We start from the raw sequence: 22,731 nt of genomic DNA, 5'->3' as shown, positions 1-22,731 counted from the left end.
AAAATAATTTTTTTAACAATATTTAAAATAATACTTTCATTAAAAGCTCTTTTTTTGACTCAAATATATTATGTTTATTTAATTTTAAAATTTCTTCATAAATCTCATTTAATATTTATTTATTTATTTAATAATAAATTTACTTCTAAACTATTTTTTTACTAAACACATAAACTGTTTATCAGTTATTTATAAATGCTTTATCGAATATGTATCTGCTTAAAATTTTAAATGTTTATAAAAACTCAAATTAATTTATAAGGACTAAATGTTTATGAGTTGATTTTCATAAATTAAGCTATATACTCTCTTAATACTTATTAAATAAGTGATATATTTTTAATCAATGGATCAAATCAAGCTAGGCAAAACATTAATAACACTAACACTGTATTAATTTGATCTAATATTCTCAATGTAAACAAATATGTGCTTATTTTAGAATTTTCTATTCTTCAAGTCCCTCCACCCCCCCCCCCGCCCCCCCACACCAAAAAAAAAAAAAAAAAAAAAAACCCTTTCAATTTTTAAAAATTTTTTTTTTACTAAACTCTCAATTTATTATTATTTATACATCTTGAATCCTTTTTATTAAAATCTATATTTAGAACTTTTTAATTGGTATTATATGTGTTTGATAACTTTTATTTATTTTTAGATCCACTTTTATATTTATAAGACTTACTTTCGTCACCTTTGTTCAAAAAAATTATTAGGTGTGCAGGACCCAATAATTATTGGTTCAAGAAACTATTGGGAGTGAGTGGGTCTAGCCTCCAATAAGTCTCTTGTTGTGGAGGTGGAGGTGGAGGTGAAGCTTTTATGTGCTATGCATCCCAATCAGCCAGAAGGAACCTCAAGAAATGGATAATGATGTTGATCTTAGAAGCAACTGGATTTGATGATGAAGATTTATGTTTGATTCACGCTTTTTAAGTAAAGAAGAATTTGTTGTTCTAGTTCATCATCTCTGACTCAGCTAGAAAGCAAAGTAAAAAAGTTTAATCCATATATATATATGATCAATAGCAAGGTGCAAAGCACGGACATTTAGCTAGTTTCTCATATTTCTGCTTCTTAGTTTACTACAATCAGAGTTCAGAGAGAGCAAAAGCAAAGGCAGTTGACTTGAATGCTTGATACTCAAATAGCATTACAATCAATCAAAAAGCAACATGGTTCAGGTTTCAACATAAAAATGATGAATCTTATTCAGCAGCACAAGTTCTGGTCTACTTAATAGGAAAGCTTCATTCAAGCAGCAAATCCCTAAAGATGCTGATGGCTTTTAGGATCTTCTAGTTCTTGGCTAAATATCCAATAACTTCTTTTGTTGCACTACCAAACCTTATAACCTACAACTCAACCATTCAATTATGTCATTCATGATATCTTGTCCTTCTGGTTCAAATAGGAGATCATGTAAGAATCCTTCAAATAATTTTATGGTTTTGTCAGTTGAGGATGCTTCATCATAAAGTTTTTGTGAAGCTTCTGGGTCAGTTACGGTGTCAGCAGTACCATGCAGAACTAGAAAGGGTACTCTCATTCTGCTCAGATTTTGCTGCAAGTAAGTTGTAATTCGCAGAATTTCATACCCAGTTCTTACCCTAATGGATCCAGTGTACACTAATGGGTCTGAATACTTGGCTATTAGCGCCTCTGGATCACGAGAAACTAGCGTGCCCTTCTTGTTTGCAGCACTAAGTTGCAACCTTGGCAATAAAACTGAGAAAATTGGGGCCAGTACCTGGGGTGGACAAAATAAGGAAATAATAAATTTACAGAAGATCCTGCTCACCAATTGCATCTTAATCAGCATACATATTTTGGCACTTTAAAAAAGAAAGAAAGCAAAAAAAAAAAAAAGAAGCACATCTCATTCCTTTATAACCTTATGGTTTTAAAGGCAAGATATGAAGGGATTTACAAAGGCAGAGGATTCTTACCACAAAAATAGGATGGGATGGCTGAACTCCTACTGCAGGGGAAGTCAGTACTACACCAGCTACACGGGCTTCTACTTTTGGATCCAGCACCGCCTGCAATTGCTCATGTAATAGAAGTGAAGATAACAATTTGATTCTATGTAACATAACGAGAATAGAAACTCAAATTATTGCAGAGGAACTTATAACTATCTTCCAGCCTTACCTTCAGAACAATGGCTGCTCCTGTTGAGTGTCCAAAGCAAAAACATGGAAGCCCAGGATTGTCTCCTAAAACTTTATCGAGAAAAGATTTCTATCCAAAGTTGAACAGAAAAGATGAATACACTTAGGCTCATTAAACAAAAAAAAATCTTATCTTTAGCTTATAAATGAACTCAAAAACATACCAAATCACTGACAGCATAATCGAGAGAAGGAACATATGCATGAAGGCCATCACTCCCACCGTGTCCTGTTATGAAAGAAGAAACAACAGAAGAAAATGTGTACATAAGATAATCAGAAATTGGAACTACATAACTGGAAGATGTCAAATAAGTAGCTCAAGCAAATACGACAGAGAAAGAGGGAGGAAAGCATAAAAATGACCAAAGGAATCTCGTTTTGTTGGAAGAAGGAAAGTAGAACATAACATGTGAACATAAAGAAAATGAAAGCATAGAACTTAAGACTACTGGAGAAATGTAATATTCCATAAGCTATTTTCAGGATCAGAAGCTAATCAGTTGTAAAAATATAACTTCACTGGTATAAGAAACGCTAGATGGTCTCCAAACTGAAAGCCCATGTAAGGATGCACCTAGAGAAGGTTCAGTTTTCAGGTCTATTCTTAAAATAATGACTCCAGAGAGAGAATGGGGCAAGAGAAACTAAAATTACCAAATAGAAATCTATCAATGAGGGGGAAACATATACAATCTGTCACACCTAAATCTTCTCTTTCTAGCTCATAAAATGGGAAAACATTCAAGGAGGCCTTCTCTTATTTTCAAATCATGCATCCTCCCTTTGCAATTTTAGATAAGGAAGGTCAGACACAATACATGCAAATAACATGCTTACTTATCAAGAGAAGCTTCACAAGTTACTTTTTTCGCACCAATGTACATCTCAACCTGCAACATCCAAATATAGATGCATCGTTGAAGAACAGTGATCTCTAGATCACAAAACACTTAAAAAGCCAAAAGCATGAATGCATGGATTACATAACGTTTACAGCAACATTTTTTAATAACTATTATCATCATCATCAGCTTATTCTTAGAGCTTAGATTCTATCCTAACCATTGAATATGGTTTAGATGAAATTTTTTAAAAGGAAAAAAAAAATAAAGTGTATTCAGTCCTTTTCAGTCCTTTGCTCTATGTTACTTAAAATTAAGAAATACTAGCCTTGACAAACTATCATGATAATGCATGTGAAAACACAAAGCAAGTGTAATGCTCATGTTAGCATATTTGTGCTGGCCACTGAAAAAGCATTGAAATTTGAAATTGTTCCTGAGATTTTCTACATCTGAGGAGCTTGTTCTTGCTGTTTTACCACATAACAAGTTTGTGAACTCAAATTAATATTCATCAAAAAAAATTCAACCTTAAATATGAATAGGATGCACTTCGCAATTCAGGAACATAAACCCCATCGTTTCAAAGATGTTACCATCAAAGATTTCAGAGCTGCATTGGTTACAACTCACCTTAGTGAGAAATATTTATTTCAAATTGTGTCCATACATGTGTTTGTCTTTGCATGGATATGTCAGAGAATGTTAGGATTAAATAAGTCAACTTTTCTCTTCCCGCACCTCCTCCCCTTTGTCTATTGTTTGTTTTTGTTTTTTCCTCTTTACCCAACAAATGAATATGACTCCTGAACCTTAACAGAAGCAGAATCACCATTCCTGCCATCTGAGGAACTTATCTTAAGTTTGAGATTATGGTAGTAGCATGAGGACAAATAAAAGGGAATGATAAGGCCATTGCTTTCCTTACATTTAACAATGGCACTGATATTTTTTTTTTTATTGGAAGAACGCCCATCAATAAATACTTACTACGTTAGTATTCCCACTAACAAGATCACTGTAGGATATGTTTCCAGGCATCTGGTCACAACTGCAGCCCACTTCTATCATTTTCTGGTTAAATTGTCAATCAAACAGATAAGGACACCTATAGGATTATTAAGAGCAGAATAGGAATGCAGTATCATCTGCATTCACTTCTAATCCCGGTTATAGAACTAATAAATGTGACTAAATAGAAAAGTCATGGAAATTTGAAACAACATAATGACTGGAACAATGATTGTGAAAGTTCAAGACAACATTTTCAAGTAAGTGCAGAGAGATTAGTTTGGCTCATTATGAAAAAGAATCATGATAGATTTCAAATAGCGTTAACCTTACCAATCCAATCCATTGCATAAACCTTAAACCCCTCAGCATTCAGCTGCTTTGCAAAATTACTGTATCTGCTACTGTTGTAAATAATGGAACTGTGAGCAAATCATCAAACTACAGATCATTTGAACATAACTACTGAGCACAATTAGTTGCAAATCACGAACCTGTGTTCATTTAGGCCATGCATAAGAACCACCAGTCCCCTGCAAAGATGCATAGTAACATTAGAATCACTGACAATACAAGTCAAAAGAACGTCATAAAGTCAAAACATGAAGGAAGGGAGAAAGATGGATATCTATCAATTCGAAAGGACTAAAATTTGAGGGATACATTATAGAAATTAGAAGTATACTAATTTGAAAATAATTAGACATCAGATAACAGGCCTCCTAGTAATTGATAATCACTGTGAAATTAAAAAGAAAATAATTGAGAATGTATTTTCATAAGATAAAAATTCATCTCATTTCACTTTTTACGTTCATGTTCCTCTTTAAAAGGTGAATGATTAAATTATTGATCCAAATCTTTAATGTTAGCCTTTCAAAAGTTAGGTCAATATAATCTAAATATTCAGAAGTCCTCAAATCTTTTTTCCAACAAAGTTGAAATTTAATTCATCATGGTCTCAAATCAGCCGAATTGCAGACAGCAATAATGAAATGAAACCCGACACTCTGCCCATGACAATCTCGTTTGCCCTCCTTATTGAACAAGACTGATATGAGCGGATCTATTTATCAGAGTTATTTTTAAAATTTTTATTCATGCCAATAGAGTGTTACTTGAAGTATCTGCTAATCACATTTTAGAATTGTGTGCCAACTGATTAGTATGTCAGAAATAACACAAGACAGTCTTGGACATATACATACAATAGCAGAGTATGACAAAACAGTCTGTCTAGTATTTCACAAACCACTGCACCATTATGCACATGAGATAAGGGAGGGGACCAGGTGAAATAGATATTGAGAAACAGCCATGGAAAGATAGCAATAGTTTTATTTTGGTTTCACAATCCATTGGATTGGATATGATCCGAGCACAGGGAATTATTACACCAATTAGCAAAGAAGATATTATTCCATTTGTTCAAAGAAGATATTATTCCTTAGGGATATGAGAGTACACAGTTTCAAACAACAGGCCATAGTAAATGATGCTGTACATGAAAGAATATGTCTTCTAAGCAATTAGGGCCGTAGGAAAGGCATCTATTAGCGTAGTTGCTTCAACATTCAAAGTGAAGACAAACTACTTCAGATTTTAAGAATGAACCACCAAGAATTGTAATATTCAAATTAACAAGCAGTATGAACAAGAAGAATAAGCAGATAAACTATCTGAACCATCCTTGAACCAGAGTGAAAGAAAATGCCATGTCCAAATGATGCCATGCATAGCCAAACCACTTCAAGTAAACAAGAAAAAGGTATATGTGTTCATTTTAATGAGAGAATAGCCACAGAAACCCTTTTATCCATATAGTAAAAGTGACAAGTGAGAAGTAAGACTATTGCAGGATTCAAGAACCCTGATTTTGTTTCTGAAAACTAGCTAACAAAGAATTAATATTTTAAAAATTTCCATTTTCCAATATTAAAATTTCATTTAACCCATTTTCCCTATTAAATAAACTTTTGGGAGATAATCAAACACAAAAAAATCAAGTCATCAAATATTAAAGGCTGATTAGTGATAATAATTAGCACACAAAATAAAGAAAATCTATAAGAAGAATTGATGAACATATATTATATCAAAAAATAAAATTAAAATATTAGGCAAGAATTACCTGATTCTGACAGAAACAGGTGTCCACAACTGGGTAAAAATGGTGTCTCCTCTGGGGGTAACAAACAGCGAAAACTCCCTCAACGAATTGGGGTCATCATCCTGTAACACCCGGCGGATTGCTAGGGCTCTCCTGGCCGCGACCTCCTGATCCACCGCCACTCCACCACCACCACCAGATGATGCGCTACTCTTCCAAGGCACGATCGTCGCTGGGACCCGCACCATCTTCCGCTGGGTCCCACACTCCTGAAGCTTCTCAAAATCTTTAGGCTTCTCCGTCGATAAATTAATGGGCACTGTCCGTCTCCGGCCACGGAAAGGGAGCAGCAGAAACAGAACGACGGCGTTTATCAGTATTAAAAAACTCTTTAACGCTCGTACCGAAAACAACGCATTAATCCTCCCGCTGGCACCGGACGTTAGCATCACGGACGAGGAAGCTCCAGACTGTTCCATTGCCAGGAATGAAGATGGCGGTAGTGCTGGTGGTGGTTTTCTAGCAAGAATCAATGAAGTTTTGAGGTGTAAGAGTGAAATTCTTGTGAGAAGAAGAAAAGGGTATGGTTTTGGGGTGAGAATTGGATTAAAATGAGAGAAATGAGATGGGTTCTTATAGATTGGAGTGATAGTTTCCCTTGGTGTTACAATCGTTCTTCCTGTAGAACAAATCATAAACAGAGAAACTTCAAATGATAGAACCCACAACCCAGAAAAGCAAAAAAAAAAAATTGATTTGTTATCGTTTTCTTTAGGCGTCTTCTCTCCCAAACTGAAAATTGCTTGTCCTACCAGAAGATATGGTTACGGAGTTTCTGCTATTTTTACTTGGAAGGAGAAACGAAGAGAAATTCTGCTAATATAGGCAAATCTATATCTGGATTTTCAATTTTTTTTTTTCCTTTCCTTCATAATAATTAATTAATTAATTAATTAATATTATTGAGTTTATTCCTTCAACAAATGCATTATTGAATTTAGCAATTGGATTTGGACTTTTGTATTTTTTTTTATATAGTTTTATATTTTTTCATTCTTTCAAATTTCAATAACTATGTTCTCCAAAAATAAAAAAAATCAATAACACAAAAATCTTAATATTATTTTTAGCTTTTTTTTATGATAAAATTATTTTTAGTTATTTTTTGTTAAAATTAAATTTTTTAGGATAAATATAAACTCATTCTATAAACTTCTGATATAAGTATTAATTAGTTCTTATTTATTTAATAATTTCATTTTTTTAATTTAAATACTTTCCATTTGAAATATTTGTAATTTAGTCGATATTATTATTAAATATATTATTTAAAATATAATTAAAATTAATTTAAAATTAAAATTAATAAATTTTATTATTAAATTTTTAAAAATTAAATATTTTTTATAACCATAATTAAAAGAGAATTTTTAAATTACATTAAAATTAAAATGAAAAGGTTGAAATATTAGAAAAAACATAATCAGCGTCAACTGGTACAGAAATAAAGTATTGATCGAATTTTTTCTTATTTAAATAAAAAAAATTATAAGAGAAAAGGAAATAAAATCAATTTTCTTTTTATAACAATTCTCTTTATTTTAGAGAGGAAACAAATGAGATTAATGCTATTAACTAATAAATATTTAAAATTAATATATATATATATATATATATATAATATAATATAAGTGAAATTCTATAATATCTGAAATTGTAAATTTAAAATTTTAAAAATTTTTAAAAATTGTAGTAAATAGAATTTTAGATAATTAATTCTATCTCTAAGATAATATTTTAATAATAAAAATTTAAAAATATTTAATATGATAAAATAATTTTTATATAAAAAATACAAAAATAAAAATACACTCTTATAGTGTCTTTTTTAAGAATAAATGAAAATTTATTATTAAATTGAAAATTACTTATTTATCTTTTATATTTTTAATTTTCATACGAAAATGTAGAGAATTATGTTTATATAATATTTTCTTTTCTCTTTCTAAATAAAAATATAATTATTTCCCTTTATTTCTTTTATTTTCATAAAAAAAATTTAATTATTTTATTTTATTTATTTCCTCCACGTGTTAGTAAACATATTTTTTTCTACAACAAATTAAGCAATCTTTAATTTTTAAAAAATAAAAAAAAATTCAGAATAATTAATGATGTAACCAAGAGAAAAAAAAAAGATAAGCAGTGACGAAATAATAGAGAAAGAAACTCATAGAATTGCACGTCTAGTCTATAAGATTCGCGAACGTTGTCGTCATCTTTTGCAATCACTCTATCACTCACAAAGTGACACGTGTCCACCCGTTTATATTTTAATTTAAAAAAAAAGGTTTTTCTATATATGCGGCGACTTGCTTCGCTTCAATCAACCTCCTCCTAACACGTGTCCATCTTAGGTTCTTTAACCCATAGAATCTTGCCACTTGAAAGTTGATTGTATTCTCCCATGTTTTTTTAATTTTATTTTATTTTATACTCTCCATAAATATATATATATATATATATATTTTAAAAATATTAATTTATTAATATACCCTTGTTTATATATATTTTAAAAAATATAATAATTTAAAAATTCTATTTATATTAAATAAAATAATTTATATATATATATAATATTTTTCATTATTTAAATAATAATTATTTTGTTAATGATACATATATATATATATATATATATAAGTATTTTTATATTTTAGTAAAATTATTAAAATTTAAAAAATTAAAAAATTATTTAAAAAAAATAATTTTATTTTCTTTTAATTAGAAAAATATTTTTCGTTTTCGAGTGCCTAAACAAAATATTAAATAAAATTTACAATTTAATTATATTTATTAAGTTTTTTTAATTAGATAAAATATAAGTGAATCTATATTTGTGCGAGAAATTGAAGTGATGATTTTGAAATATATTTAGATATTTTAAAGAGATAATTTTTTTTAAGGATTAAAAATGGAGATTTTCAAAAATGTTTAAAAATCCTACTTTTAAAAATTAATTATTCTTTTAAATACAAATTCATAATTTTAAAAATTTTCTATTATTTTTATAAAATCTCCTTTTAAATAGAGTGTAAATTAAGAGCTCTACTAATTAAATATGTTCATGTTCATGTTCCTCACAAGCTTCTTTAATATCTTCATAGTTGTTGGAGCAAAAATTTTATCCAGAGGCTTCAAGATGATACTGAGTCTTGGATTTGAGATCTAAACGGTTTGAAATCAATGACCACCTTTGTTTTTTCAAAACCTTATGCTAGATGAAGAAACATGCACCAGCTTTTTTCTTAATTATAAAAAATAGGATTATCTGAGTACGATGATCATAGTCTTCTGAGGTTCAAGATTTAGAGATACCGGTTGACGTCATCGACTTAATCCAAACCCATAGGAAGGAATTTACCATCTAACCCTAGGTGGCACTTAGCGAGACGAATTATTAGATAACCCACCGCCTCCTTTCATTGCATTCCTAAGCAAAGATAATATTTAATTATCATACTGGTATAGAGAGCTAAACCGAGGTGGGATAAGACAATATACCGGCTCTTGATTCATCTAATCATATTAGGAAATGAATCATTTTTCACATTAGTTTAGGATAAAGACTTACACTATATATAGATCTGCTCCATTTGAGTTAATTTTAGAGGTTGAGTTACTCTATTTCAATTATTAGGTCACCCATAAATATATTTGCTTATGCTCGAAATATTTGTGCTTGGGCGTAAGGGAGATGTGTTGCGTTACATTGGTTTGAGATAAGAATCTTATGCTATATATAAGATCTGAGCAAATCTTTTACTGTTAAACTAGCTTTTGAGATAAAATTAGATATAATCTGTTCTCTTGATATAAATTAAATTGAATTGAATTAAAATAATTAAAAAAAAATAAAATCAATTTAATTTGATTTTATTTATTGATTTAGTTAAACTTAAATTTCATTTTGAGAAATTTGTCATTAATGTGTGTGGACAAAAAAATTTTCTAGAATTTTATGAATCGAAGGTCTTGTTAAGAATGGTTGGTGCAAAGAAAGTATATTATTTTCTTCCTTAGCATATTTGGTTGGCAAGTTATCATTGATCTTATCAATTGCTATATCGACATGGAAAGGAATTTTTCTGTAATGAATATCATAAAGATTTCACTTCGTGCATGGCTAAATGAGAGATTAGCTTTTAAATGATTATTTGGTGAATTACATTAGAAAGATTGACAATAAAACTATAATGCAAAGATTTCAAAAAAAAAATAAAAGAGAATTATTGTAATGTAATTATGATAATTGAGTGTTATATTTATTAAAAATTCAAGGAGTTCAAAAACTTGAATTCTATATAAATATTATTTTTTAAATTTAATTTAATATATATTACAATATATTCCAATAAAATTTAGTCGAAAACAACCCTAACAAGGATTCAGGGACTAAAATTTTCAGTTAAGTGCTTTAATCAGCAAATGGAAATTCGATTCCATTATAATAAATATGGTGGAAGCCATAATCTAATCCAACACTCAGATAATAAAATACAAGATAAATATCACACGTGATTACTTAATTTTATAAGTATTTCATAAAAGTTACTGAACTTTAATTTCTTTCATAAAATCTATTAAACTTTATTTGATTTCATAAAAGTTATTGTGATAAAAAATTATTGGTTTTCGAGTTAACTTGTTGACCTGTCAACTATTTTATAAATAAAATTATTTTATTTTATTAATTTTTTTAAAAGAAAATAAGATGTATAAAACACATCTAGCTATCTCTTTTACCGTTAAATTCATTATCTTTCTTTGTTTTTTCTGCACTAACAACTACTAATTAGGTAATTTTATTTATAAAATAGTCGATAAGTCAATGGGTTAAGCTAAAAACTTTTAATTTTCAATTATAGTGATTTTTATGAAATTAAATTAAAATTTAATAAATTTTATAAAAAAAATTAAAATTTAATAACTTTCATAAGAATACTCATAAAATTAAGTAATAAAGTATAATAATTACCCTAAAATGCAGCTAAACTCTCAGCAATCTTGACTTCAATACTCTGTTGAGAAATCTTTTAGGGAAAGGAAAATAAGGAGTGAAAAATAAAAAATATTTTATTTTTATTATTTTTTTGTTTTTATTTAAATAGAAAGAGAAAAAAAATAAAAAAAATATGATAAATTTATAATTTTATCTTATATATTTAAAAAAAACTTTAAAAAAGAATAATATCATAATTTTATATATAATTACATATTTTATTAATTTTTTTAAATTAAAAAAAAAAATAAAAAAATAAAAATTATTTTCCTCCCTCTTTTTATTTTTTTTTATTTTCAAATAAAAAAATTAAAATACTAATCTTTTTTTTTTTTTTCTATTTTATTTTCTCCCTGTTTCCCGGCATCCAAACAAGTGCAAAGTTCAAACAAATGAAGCTTCGTATTAAAAGCAGAGACCAACACCTCACCCTTATCGTTTCACAGCTAATTCCAATGCATCACACGTGGACAAAAAAAATCAGCATCTTCTTTCAGTTTAAAATTTTAAATAGTGTAACGTTTGGTGCAGACCAAACCCCCTCGTCGGGACCAAAGAGAGATTTTCGTCCCAGTTCCCCCCATTAAACGGCGACGGACCGAGCCTCGACAGTTGTCGGACTTGACCGTTAGAGGGACTAAATTGTAATTGACTTATCCAATCATGGTGGTTGGCCAACTGCTCTTATTAAATAAAAGCCTGAAAGTTAGATAGACAATGATTATATGTAAACAGATCCAAATCTTCTAAAACTGAAAGGCAGATTTGGAACTCCGGAAAACTTAAAAATGGCTACTTTAAACGTTCCTCCGGCGCTTACTTCACCTAGAGATGATGCCATTCAACTCTACCGAGCTTTCAAGGGTAACCCTTTTCGATTTTTAATAAATTTCCTTTCTTTATTTTTGGATATGGCAATTAACGCAAGAAGATGTTGTTTCTATTTTTATACTTCTGATATTTATTGTTTTACGATTCTGAGCTAAACAATCAAACAGGGAAACCCCATCTCTTTAATTACTTATTTGTAATATTGCAGTCTGTTGTTGTATGTGTAGGATTTTCCAGTTGAAAACCTTTCAGGTTTTTGAAAATTAGTTTTGTTGTGGTTTATTTTTTCTGAAAATTGAGGATTTAGTGTTGAGAACTAGAAAATTAAGATTCCATTGCATTATAAATTAAGTTGGAATTGGACTGAATGATTTTGTAAGTGCAAAAGTTGGCGATTCCATGAGTTGGAGTTATAAGACAAGGTTGCTGAAAAATTTTCAGCAGTCACTGGAAAATGGAAACTGAGATGTAGGATGGTTTGGAGAGGCTAAATTAGTGAGTGAAAAGTAGGGAGGATATGTAGAAGTTTGGGATTGTGTTGATGTAGTGGAGGGATGAGTTTATGGCTAGATTACACGAAGAAAAAATAGAGGTTTTTGGCTGTGAACAGTGCCTCAGGCTCTGTACCTGTAGGACGAAGTTTTGAGCCCACACACACACACATCCCCAACAATGTTCTCACAAAGTTACCTCAAATTCTCATAAATTAACCACTCAAAAAGGCAAAGAAAATAACAAGGTTACATAAGCAAGCATAGAGACTAAAAGATTTTAAATTATATATAACTAATAAACTCTAAATCCCTAAATAAAAATATTTCATATTAAGTAACATATTTACTATATAGAAAGGAAATCCCTGACTACCAAGGACACTTTCCCCTTGGCCAATATGTCCCTTTTCTTGTTTTAGATTTATGGCTTTCATATTACGTTCCAAATTGGGTATTTCCTTTGGCTTAATACATGAATTTGTTCTTGAAATTACATGAAAAGCCTATTGCCCCTTATACTGTTTTTTGGACCTATTATTCACCTCACCTTTGATTCTTGTAAGCAATGAACTCCTAATTTTTCTCATTTGGTTATTTAGGCTGGAGATTTTGCTTACAGATTTCTTATGGCAATGATAATGTTTTGGTTTCATTTATTGCTCCCTTAATTTGTACTAAATTTTGGGGAGAGAGAGAGAGAGATATGTAAAGTTCCTGCAATGCCAAATTAAAAATGCTTTACCTATCATACTTTATTGTAACGTTAGCATGCTGATGTACAGCACCAATTTATGACTGCTTAAGGATGTATTGTTTACAAAACTAGAAGGTTGGGGGCATAATAGTTTCTGGTAAAGGAAATGAGGGTCAGGTGATAAAGTATAGAGGCAAATTTGTGTATTAATCATATTTCCTTTCATATTAATTATCTCCCTCCAAAAAGGAAACCAGGTTTGTCGAGTTAAATGTTCTAGATGCTTGTTCAAGAATGCCATCTCCATGCTCAATGTGCTTTGCCAAGAAAAGAGGCAGCTTTCCTTTCAAGTTTAATAGGTTAAGAGTCTTTAGCAGAAACATATTTTATTGCAAGGTCACTATGCTTGAAAGAATATATATTATTGCAGCCACTATGTTGAACCTTCTTTTCATGTGATCACAGGGCAGTGCACCATCTATTTTTCTCGTAGAATTTGTTGATCATAATGATAAATCAAGTTTTATAGCCCCTTATATTTGATGGAAAATTTCCAGTTGCAGAATTATTCTTTCCTTAAAACATCTTCTTTTACCCAGGATTTGGATGCGACACTTCTGCAGTGATTAATATATTGGCTCATCGAGATTCAACACAACGTATGCTCATTCAACAGGAGTACAAGACTATGTACTCTGGGGACCTTCTTAAGCGTTTGTCTTCAGAGCTTAGTGGCAAATTGGAGGTACCAATATTCTGCATCCTTAGGAATGGTTTTCAATAATTTTGGTATTATGTAGTTTTCACCCTTCAAATATTTTAAGTTACTATAACATGACCTTGTAGTTTCTATTTCAAGCAATGGAGAATCAAGGTCAGCATCTTGTTCAAAATTATCAAAATAGTGGTTTTATTTTTTTCACTTCTTATTTTCATTTCATATTTGTAGAAAGAGATGATTCTCCTTAATTTCAATTAATCTGTACATGGGTATATATATACAATTGATTCCTATAATTGTGTTCTACTAATTAGGAAGAAATCCTAAATAAGAAATCCTAAATAGGAATACAGAATACAGAATATATAGAGAAATAATATAGTGATTGACTTTCCATAACACTCCCCCTCAAGTTGGAGTATAGATATTAATCATGCCCAACTTGTTACAAATGTAGTTAATCCTAGCTCCATTCAGAGCCTTTGTGAAAATATCTCCTAACTGCTCTCCAGTTTTGATGTGTCATGTTGAGATGATCTGTTGTTGAATCTTTTCACGAACAAAGTGACAATCAATCTCAATATGTTTGGTCCGCTCATGAAACACCGGATTAGAAGCAATATGGAGAGCAGCTTGATTATCACACCACAATTTCGCAGGCAAGGAGGTCTTAAAACCTGTCTCATCTAGTAATTGAAGTATCCACATTACCTTACATACTGATATTGCCATGGCTCTGTATTCGGATTCAGCACTAGATCGAGAAACTATACTCTGCTTCTTGTTTCTCTAAGACACCAAATTTCCTCCAACAAAAATGCAATATCCAGTAGTTGACCTCTTGTCAACCTTAGATCCAGCCCAGTCAACATATGAAAAACATTCAACATTCAAATGCTCATGATTACCATATAACAAACCTCTTCCTGGAGTGCCCTTCAGATAACACAAGATTTGTCCCAAGGCTTTCTAATGAGCAACAGTTGGGAAAGACATAAATTGACTTACCACACTAACGGCATAAGCAATGTCAGGACGAATGACTGTAAGGTAGTTCAATTTTCCTACCAATCTCCTATATCTCTCTGGATCTTCAAACAACTCACTATCCCCAGCTAACAATTGTAAATTTAGAGTCATTGGTGCACTACAAGGCTTAGTACCTAATTTTCCTGTCTCTGTTAATAAATTGAGGACATATTTTCTTTGAGACAAGAAAATACCCTTCTTACTTCTCATAACTTCAATACCCAAGAAATACTTTAACAATCCCAAGTCTTTGGTCTGAAACTAGGTTTGGAGTAAGGTTTTAAGAGATAAAATACCTGCAGTGTCATTCCCAGTGATGACAATGTCATCCACATAGACTACCAGGAGAATTAAATTAGACCCGTCTCAGATTGCCTATAAAATACTGAGTGATCACACTTACTCTTTTGCATACCAAATTCCTGTATTGCTTCACTGAATCTCCCAAACCAGGTCCTAGGACTTTGTTTCAAGCCGTAAAGAGACTTCAGAAGCCTATAAAATTTACCCAACTCCCCCTGAGCAATAAACCCAGGTGGTTGCTCCATATACACCTCCTCCTGAAGATCACCATGAAGGAAAGCATTCTTGATATCCAATTGGTGCAGGGGCCAATCATATGTAGCTGCTAAAGAGATAAACAAGTGAATAGAAGTAAATTTAGCTACAAGAGAAAAAGTGTCAGAGTAATCAATCCTATATGTCTGAGAATATCCTTTTGTTACAAGGCGTGCTTTTAACCTAGTCACAGAATCATCAGGATTTACCTTTACTGTAAATACCCATTTGCAATCAATAGCTTTCTTACCAGTGGGCAAAGGCAACAGTTCCCATGTACCATTAGCATCTAAAGCCTCCATTTCCTCTTTCATAGCAGCACACCAGCCAGGATGAGACAGTACCTCACCAATAGTATTAGGGATAGGAACAGAGTCTAAAAAAGTAATAAAACACCGAGAACAAGAAGACAATTGATTATAAGAAACAAAAGAAGAGATAGGGTAAGTACATGAACGTTTACCTTTACGAAGAGCAATGGGTAAGTCTAGATCAGAATCATGATCAGTATGAGGTATAGAATCTCCCAATGAAGTAGCTAGTGGAGGATCTGAGTCAGGAATCTCCAATCTCCTGGAATAAACATGAACAACGGGAGGTCGAGTAGATCTGGAGACAGAAGGAACAGGCTGTGGAAGAGGACTAGACATTGGTTAGACAGTATATATTAAGAGATCATCCTCCTCCCCCTGACTCTCATACACAGATGATTGAGAAAAAAATGGAGTGGACTCAAAAAATGTGACATCTGCAGAAACAAAATAACGATTAAGAGTAGAAGAGAAACAGCGGTACCCTTTTTGCAGCCGGAAGTACCCAAGGAAGACACATTTGAGAGACTTTAGATTCAATTTAGTAACCTATGGACGAATATCATACACAAAATAGGTACAACAAAAAATACGAGGTTTAACAGGGAATAAAGATTTTGTAGAAAACAAAGCAGTATAAGGAATATCCCCATTAAGGACAGAAGACGGCATACGATTGATCAAGAAACATGCCGTAGAAACTGCATCCACCCAAAAGTGTTTAGGAACTTTCATCTGAAAAGAAGAGCACGAGTTACCTCAAGAAGATGCGGATTTTTTCTTTCGGCCACGCCATTTTGGGATGGGGTATCCACACAGGAAGATTGATGAAGAATGCCATTTTGTGTCATATAAGAGTGAAATTATGCTGAAAAGTATTCTTTGGCATTGTTACTTCTTAATATGCGCACATAAATATTAAATTGAGTTTTGATTTCATTACAAAAGGCACAAAAGATAGAAAACAACTCAGAACGATTCTTCATTAAATATAATCAGGTAACACGAGAGTGATCATCAATAAAAGTAACAAAATAACGAAATCCAGTTTTAGAAGTAACTGAACAAGGACCCCAAACATCAGAATGAACTAACTCAAAAGGGGATGAAACCCGTTTATTGACTCTAGACACAGAAGGCAAATGATGATGTTTTGCAAACTGACACGACTCACATTCTAGTATTGATAAAGACTGAAACTGAGGACATAGCTTCTTCATGGTAGTCAAAGAAGGATGGCCCAATCTACAATGAGCTTCAAGAGGTGTTAAGGTACTGGAGCAAACAAGCGACCGTGGTACATGATTTTCCAAAATGTAAAGACCACTTGACTCACGTCCTCTACCAATAATCTACTTCTTCGTAAGATCTTGAAATAAACACTGATCAGAAAAAAAGGAAACAGAATAATTTAAGATACGAGTAAGTTTACTAACAGAAAGTAGATTAAAAGAGAATTTTGATAGACACAAAATAGATGACAAAGAAATTGACGAAGTCGGGTTCGCAGTTGCAGAACCTATGACACAAGAAGTAGAATCATCAGCTAAAGTAATAGTAGAGGAGGAAGTGAGATTAGACTGAAAAACAGATAGAAGATTAGAATTACCTGTTATGTGATCTGTCGCACTAGAATCAATAACCCATTTGGATGAAGAAGACACAAGGCATATAGTAGATTTACCTGACTCAGCGATCGCAGTGACAGGGCAACTGGTAGGCTTTAGAGATACTTGATACTGGGAAAACTGTGCAAAATCCTTTGCAGATACCAAAATAGTTTTCTCAGAGGAAGATACTGTAGAATCCTCTGCTGCCATTTTTGCCATCTGTGATCGCTAATTTTTCCTTGGAAGTTGCGGATAATTATATTTTGTATGGCCAGGCTCATGGCAATAATAACAAATGACTCATCTTGAGTCCTGATTAGAACTAGCCTCTCCATTACGCTGATTATTTCTGTTGTCTGTAATTCCTCCTCTACTTCCTCTTCTATTACCTTGTTGTCCATTTGGATTACGGCTAATAAGAGCACTACTGGCAGACTACGCAGATTGGGTACTCTTTGTACGAAGGACCCGCGTGAACGTTTCATGCAAAGAGGAAATCTCAGAATTGGAGAGAATATGAAAATTAGCAGTCTCATACTTTGAAGAAAGGCCTGCAAGAAAACTCATAACAGCCAGTTGCTCCCGTTGGGCAGGATTAAAAGGCAACAATACATTAAGTTCCTCATATACCCGTTTAAAATCCATAAAATAAGCCGTGAGAGACTTATCCTCTTTCTCAGCACTGTAGAATGCCTTGCAAACATCATAAATATGGGAGATATTCCCTTTACCAGAATACAGAAAATCTAAGTAATCCATCAATTCCTTAACAATTTCACAGTGATTAATTAAACTAATTACCTCACTGTGAATCGAGTTCTAAAACTGCAAAAACAACCGAGCATCCTCCCTTAGCCAAGTTTGTCGTGTATCATCTGTAGGTGGATCTTTAGTAAGGTGATCATCCTTATCAATGCCACGCAAATAGACACTAACAGTCTTACTCCACTCCAGGTAATTCGAACCATTAAGTTTGTGTTCCGTGATCTTAGTCATCACCGGAATCACATCAAAAATAACATTCTTATTGTCTGCCATTTGTTGAGACAAAGAAAACTAACCGAAACACTAATCCAAAGTGCTTACAGCAACAAAATAACCCAAAATCACAAATCAAGCAAATACCGAAATAGGATCTGAGAGCCAAACCTCAGAAGTCCTTTAATGATATACTGGATCAGGCAACAGCACACAGTGGTGGAATGAGGGGGTTGAGGCGACGCTGGCGATGTTGATCGGAGTCGAAACGGCCGGTCGGCGGCCAAGGTCTCTCCTGAGTTGTGGTGAGAACAAATAGTCACCCTAGATATATGACCTGCTCTGATACCATGTAGAAAGAGATGATTCTCCTTAATTTTAATTAATTTGTACATGGGTATATATATACAATTGATTCCTATAATTGTGTTCTACTAATTAGGAATAAATCCTAAATAAGAAATCCTAAACAGGAATACAGAATACAAAATATACAGAGAAATAATATAGTGATTGACTTTTCATAACAATATTTATTTTGTTGTATTTCAGACAGCAGTTCTGCTTTGGATGCATGATCCACCTGGGCGTGATGCAATAATCGTGAAGCAGGGATTAAGTTCGGACACATTAAATCTTGAAGCTGCCACTGAAGTAATTTGTTCGCGCACCCCATCTCAGATACAGACATTTAAACAACATTACCATGCAAAATTTGGGGTGCACCTTGAGCATGATATTGAATCACATGCCTCTGGGGATCATAAACAGGTAAATTCTTTCTCTATTTTCATATTAGTCAGTTTTGCCTCCAAAGCTTTTGAGCTTAGCCTTTTTAGTTGCTCTGTTTTGGGCAACATTTTAATTCGCCATATTTAGCTTGTATTTTCAAATGATAGTTTTGTTTTCTTTTGTTGCTCTAAAGCAATGGTTTGTAATACATATCTTATGGTAAACTTTTGGGAATTAATCATATATTCTGTTGTCCCAATTTGACCTTCTAGTTCTTTATTTGATATTGGTATAACTTTATAATTGTAATAACAGCTGTTTGACTTAGGGTTATTTGCTAGTACCAGCTTCATTTTGCTTGTGAATGCTTTTTTTTGCTTCCTATTCCGTGTTTGGTATGATGTTTCATCTATGAAAAGTGTTTGTTGCAATGGTTATCGGAGACAAAATAATTAATTTGGAATTTCAGTAACTTTTATTTATAGCAGAAGGCAAGATATGAAATGTCCATTGGTTGCACCATGGAAAGAATAATTGGACAGGCAATCTACTCTATATTTTCTATTTTTGTGATTGAGGATATTCATTCCTCGAAGTGCAGATCTTCTTAGTGATTTTATACTAATCCTTGTAAGATAATGCCTTTTATCTCATGTTCTTATGAAACTGATTTTCCTATTTTAAATTTACTCTTTCTCTAGCCGTCTAATTTTTTTGCATGTTTCTTTTTTGTTTGCTCTTGTTCATGGAAAGACATTGAATTTTGCTGTATATTTTTGTAAAAATACTTGATTCAGCTCTTGCTTGCATATGTGAGTGTACCTCGCTATGAAGGCCGGGAATTTGATAATCAGATGGCTCAGAATGATGCAAAGGCTCTTTATAAAGCAGGAGAGAAGAAATTGGGAACTGATGAAAAGACTTTCATCCGCATATTTAGTGAACGAAGTGCTGCACATTTGGCTGCTGTAAATTCTGCTTATCATAACATGTATGGTAACTCTCTGAAAAAGGTATGCTCTCTTCACATCCTCCTGTCTCTTTTCATTCTTGAAATTTTTTTTGTGATGCAAAAGTTAAATGGAATTTTTATTAGGCTGTAAAGGGTGAAACCTCGGGACATTTCAAACATGCTCTATTGACAATTTTGCAATGCTCAGAGAATCCTGCAAAGTACTTTGCAAAGGTATTTATTCTTACATTTCTAAGTTCAACCTCAACTTTCTGTTCTATCATCTGCATTTGCTGACCATTAAAAGCATACTTTTGTACAACATGTGAGGTTAGAAGGAATATTAAGTAATATTAAGTAATACCAACATATTCAAGACTTGGTTTAATGTGGTAGACAAGAATGATGTGCAAGACAACAGGATTTTCACTTATATAACATTTGTCCCTCTTCATTTCGAGCAACTGTAGCAGAGAAAACTTTAGGTGTAACGTTTGAAAATAGTCGACTCAAAAATCAGATGCTTCAAATACACAGAGAAGAAGATTTCCAATGGAGTTTCATTGTCGACATCATAATATTTTTCAATAAGATTGCTGCATTGTGTATATAAATTCATGAAATTTTGCAGGTGCTGCGCAAGGCAATGAAAGGTCTAGGTACTGATGACACCACATTGATAACGGTGGTTGTGACAAGAACTGAGATTGATATGCAATATATAAAAGCTGAATACCTGAAGAAGTACAAAAAGACATTGAATGATGCAGTTCATTCAGAAACATCAGGCCATTATCGAGCTTTCCTTCTTGCCCTTTTGGGCCCCAATCAATAGCTGAAACATGAGAGTTGTGTGTCTAAATATTATTAAGTTTGGGGTTAGTAGTTTTCTCAAGATTGCTGTAGACATTATGGTCCTAATGTATTTGTATGGTTGTGATATAAATTTATTTTTCATTGAAGTGCAGAAGAGGACGTGGGTTTCAATAGTATGGATTTTTTTGTCTAAATCTGATTCATCATTGACTCAAAACACACGATGTATAGTGAATCTACCTATTAAATATATGAATCTATGTATTTGTATTTTGGGTCCATGGTGGACGAGGTCTTGATCTAGGCAATAATTTTTCTTTTAGCATAATGTTCAATGAATGCATAAATATATCTGAGTCAACATCTTCTTAGCTTTCCTTGATTTTTGGGATTGGCTCCCCCTTTGATTGGGGTCTATTGTTAAAGGTGAAATCTTTCTGTGAAAGTTGGGGTGAGAATTTTGATTTGAACCAGAATATTAAACCGATTACTTCGGAAATTTGCTTTGATTTGTTGGGTAATTCTGGTGTCATTAAATCCGATTTGGAGGTTAACTTGATAAAGGATTTGGTTAGTGGGTTAATGATTCAATTAGTGAGTAAATGATTCTATCAATGGATCATTAAAAATTAATTAAATATATATAAATTAATTAAAATTAATTATAACACTTGTTAATATAATTATATAAATAAATATATACAATTGATTAAATTTAAATTTAACATTTATTAAGTTAATTTACATAAGTTTAATTTTATAATTTTGTTAAATCTAATATAAAAACATTCAAGTCATATAATGCATAAACAAATTTGTATAAATGTGCAATTATCTTTTTTTATAAAACTTTAAATATATATTAAAAAAAACATCCTATTTATAAAATTTATTACTCCCCAGTCCTGTAAAAATATGCTTATTTCTATTTTCACATAAATTAAGAAAATATAATTAATATAGTTAAACCAATAAATTTTATTTAGTTTTTCCTTAATACACCTTTCGCTCGTATTGATGTAGTAAAAATTAAATTTTTCGTATTACTAAATTATTCTTGAAATTAATAAATTTTACTTTTTTAATGCATATTAAATAGAGACATATTAGTGAGTTAATGTGTAAACTACTATAAGTGACCTGGAATTTGGAATGATAAAAAAAAAAAAGAAAGTAAGCTTATTTTTGTGAGACAGAAGGAGTATATTATTATAAAATAAGAGATATATTTTGAATAATAAATATATAACTTTCAAATTAGTTCCATTATTTTTTACTTTAAAGACCTTTTATGAGATTTTGAATCCAATTCTGCTTGCTAAGGATAAAGAGGAAAAAAAAACTTTTTCTTCCATTCATTTGTTGAATTGTATGGGTCACACTGATTCGGTCCAACCATTGAGTTAACCGATTCATATAATTTGAAACCGTTTGTGTAATTTGGGGTCTAATTTATCAGTTCAATCGACCAATTTGATCTGAATTTAATAACTATGAATAATTCGATATGTTCGATTTAGAATTTACAAATTTTAATATTTTCACTTTGTTTGATTTTTATATTTTAAAAATTTTATTTATTTATTTATTTATTTTTTTAGAACTAAATCAATCGTTTGCTCACTTCTAATAGAGGGAAAGTGTTATGCAGAGGCTTGATCTTTCATGGTAGTGACTCTTCTCATATGGTGTGTGTGTATATATATATATATATGTGGATAAGTAGTCTTAGTTTTAGTAGCAGATGCTTAGCTTAGATTACATACGAGATAAGATAATATTGAATTATTAAATAATTGATGT

General features: G+C 31.6%; 2 protein-coding genes across 2 annotated transcripts; one reads left to right on the top strand and one right to left on the bottom strand.

Moving 5' to 3' along the window:
• Nucleotides 1-992: 992 nt before the first annotated feature.
• On the bottom strand, nt 993-7,014 carry LOC110649937 (uncharacterized). The gene is made up of 7 exons (XM_021804693.2): nt 6,162-7,014; nt 4,525-4,563; nt 4,364-4,434; nt 2,339-2,403; nt 2,155-2,244; nt 1,950-2,042; nt 993-1,750 (listed from the first exon to the last, which is right to left on the bottom strand). Exons 1-7 carry the CDS (start codon nt 6,833-6,835, stop codon nt 1,349-1,351), a joined length of 1,434 nt encoding a protein of 477 aa, XP_021660385.2. The 5' UTR covers nt 6,836-7,014; the 3' UTR covers nt 993-1,348.
• A 4,734-nt stretch (nt 7,015-11,748) lies between these two features.
• Nucleotides 11,749-21,207, top strand: LOC110652298 (annexin D5-like). Its single transcript, XM_058131782.1, has 6 exons — nt 11,749-12,066; nt 13,821-13,966; nt 18,981-19,199; nt 19,958-20,173; nt 20,257-20,346; nt 20,744-21,207. Exons 1-6 carry the CDS (start codon nt 11,991-11,993, stop codon nt 20,945-20,947), a joined length of 951 nt encoding a protein of 316 aa, XP_057987765.1. The 5' UTR covers nt 11,749-11,990; the 3' UTR covers nt 20,948-21,207.
• Nucleotides 21,208-22,731: the final 1,524 nt, after the last annotated feature.

Source organism: Hevea brasiliensis, chromosome 13 (assembly GCF_030052815.1).
Source record: "Hevea brasiliensis isolate MT/VB/25A 57/8 chromosome 13, ASM3005281v1, whole genome shotgun sequence".
Lineage (NCBI taxonomy): Eukaryota > Viridiplantae > Streptophyta > Magnoliopsida > Malpighiales > Euphorbiaceae > Hevea > Hevea brasiliensis.
This window is presented reverse-complemented; position numbering and strand designations above follow the sequence as displayed.

Excerpts from the sequence above, each read along its gene's own strand:
- LOC110649937 (XM_021804693.2), bottom strand. The coding sequence starts at position 6,835 with ATGATTTGTTCTACAGGAAGAACGATTGTAACACCAAGGGAAACTATC. Across the intron at positions 4,435-4,524 it reads CATGGCCTAAATGAACACAG|TAGCAGATACAGTAATTTTG; the intron begins GTTCGTGATTTG and ends TATTTACAACAG. Across the intron at positions 2,404-4,363 it reads TTATGCAATGGATTGGATTG|GACACGGTGGGAGTGATGGC; the intron begins GTAAGGTTAACG and ends CTTTCATAACAG.
- LOC110652298 (XM_058131782.1), top strand. The coding sequence starts at position 11,991 with ATGGCTACTTTAAACGTTCCTCCGGCGCTTACTTCACCTAGAGATGAT. Across the intron at positions 19,200-19,957 it reads CCTCTGGGGATCATAAACAG|CTCTTGCTTGCATATGTGAG; the intron begins GTAAATTCTTTC and ends TACTTGATTCAG. Across the intron at positions 20,174-20,256 it reads ATGGTAACTCTCTGAAAAAG|GCTGTAAAGGGTGAAACCTC; the intron begins GTATGCTCTCTT and ends AATTTTTATTAG.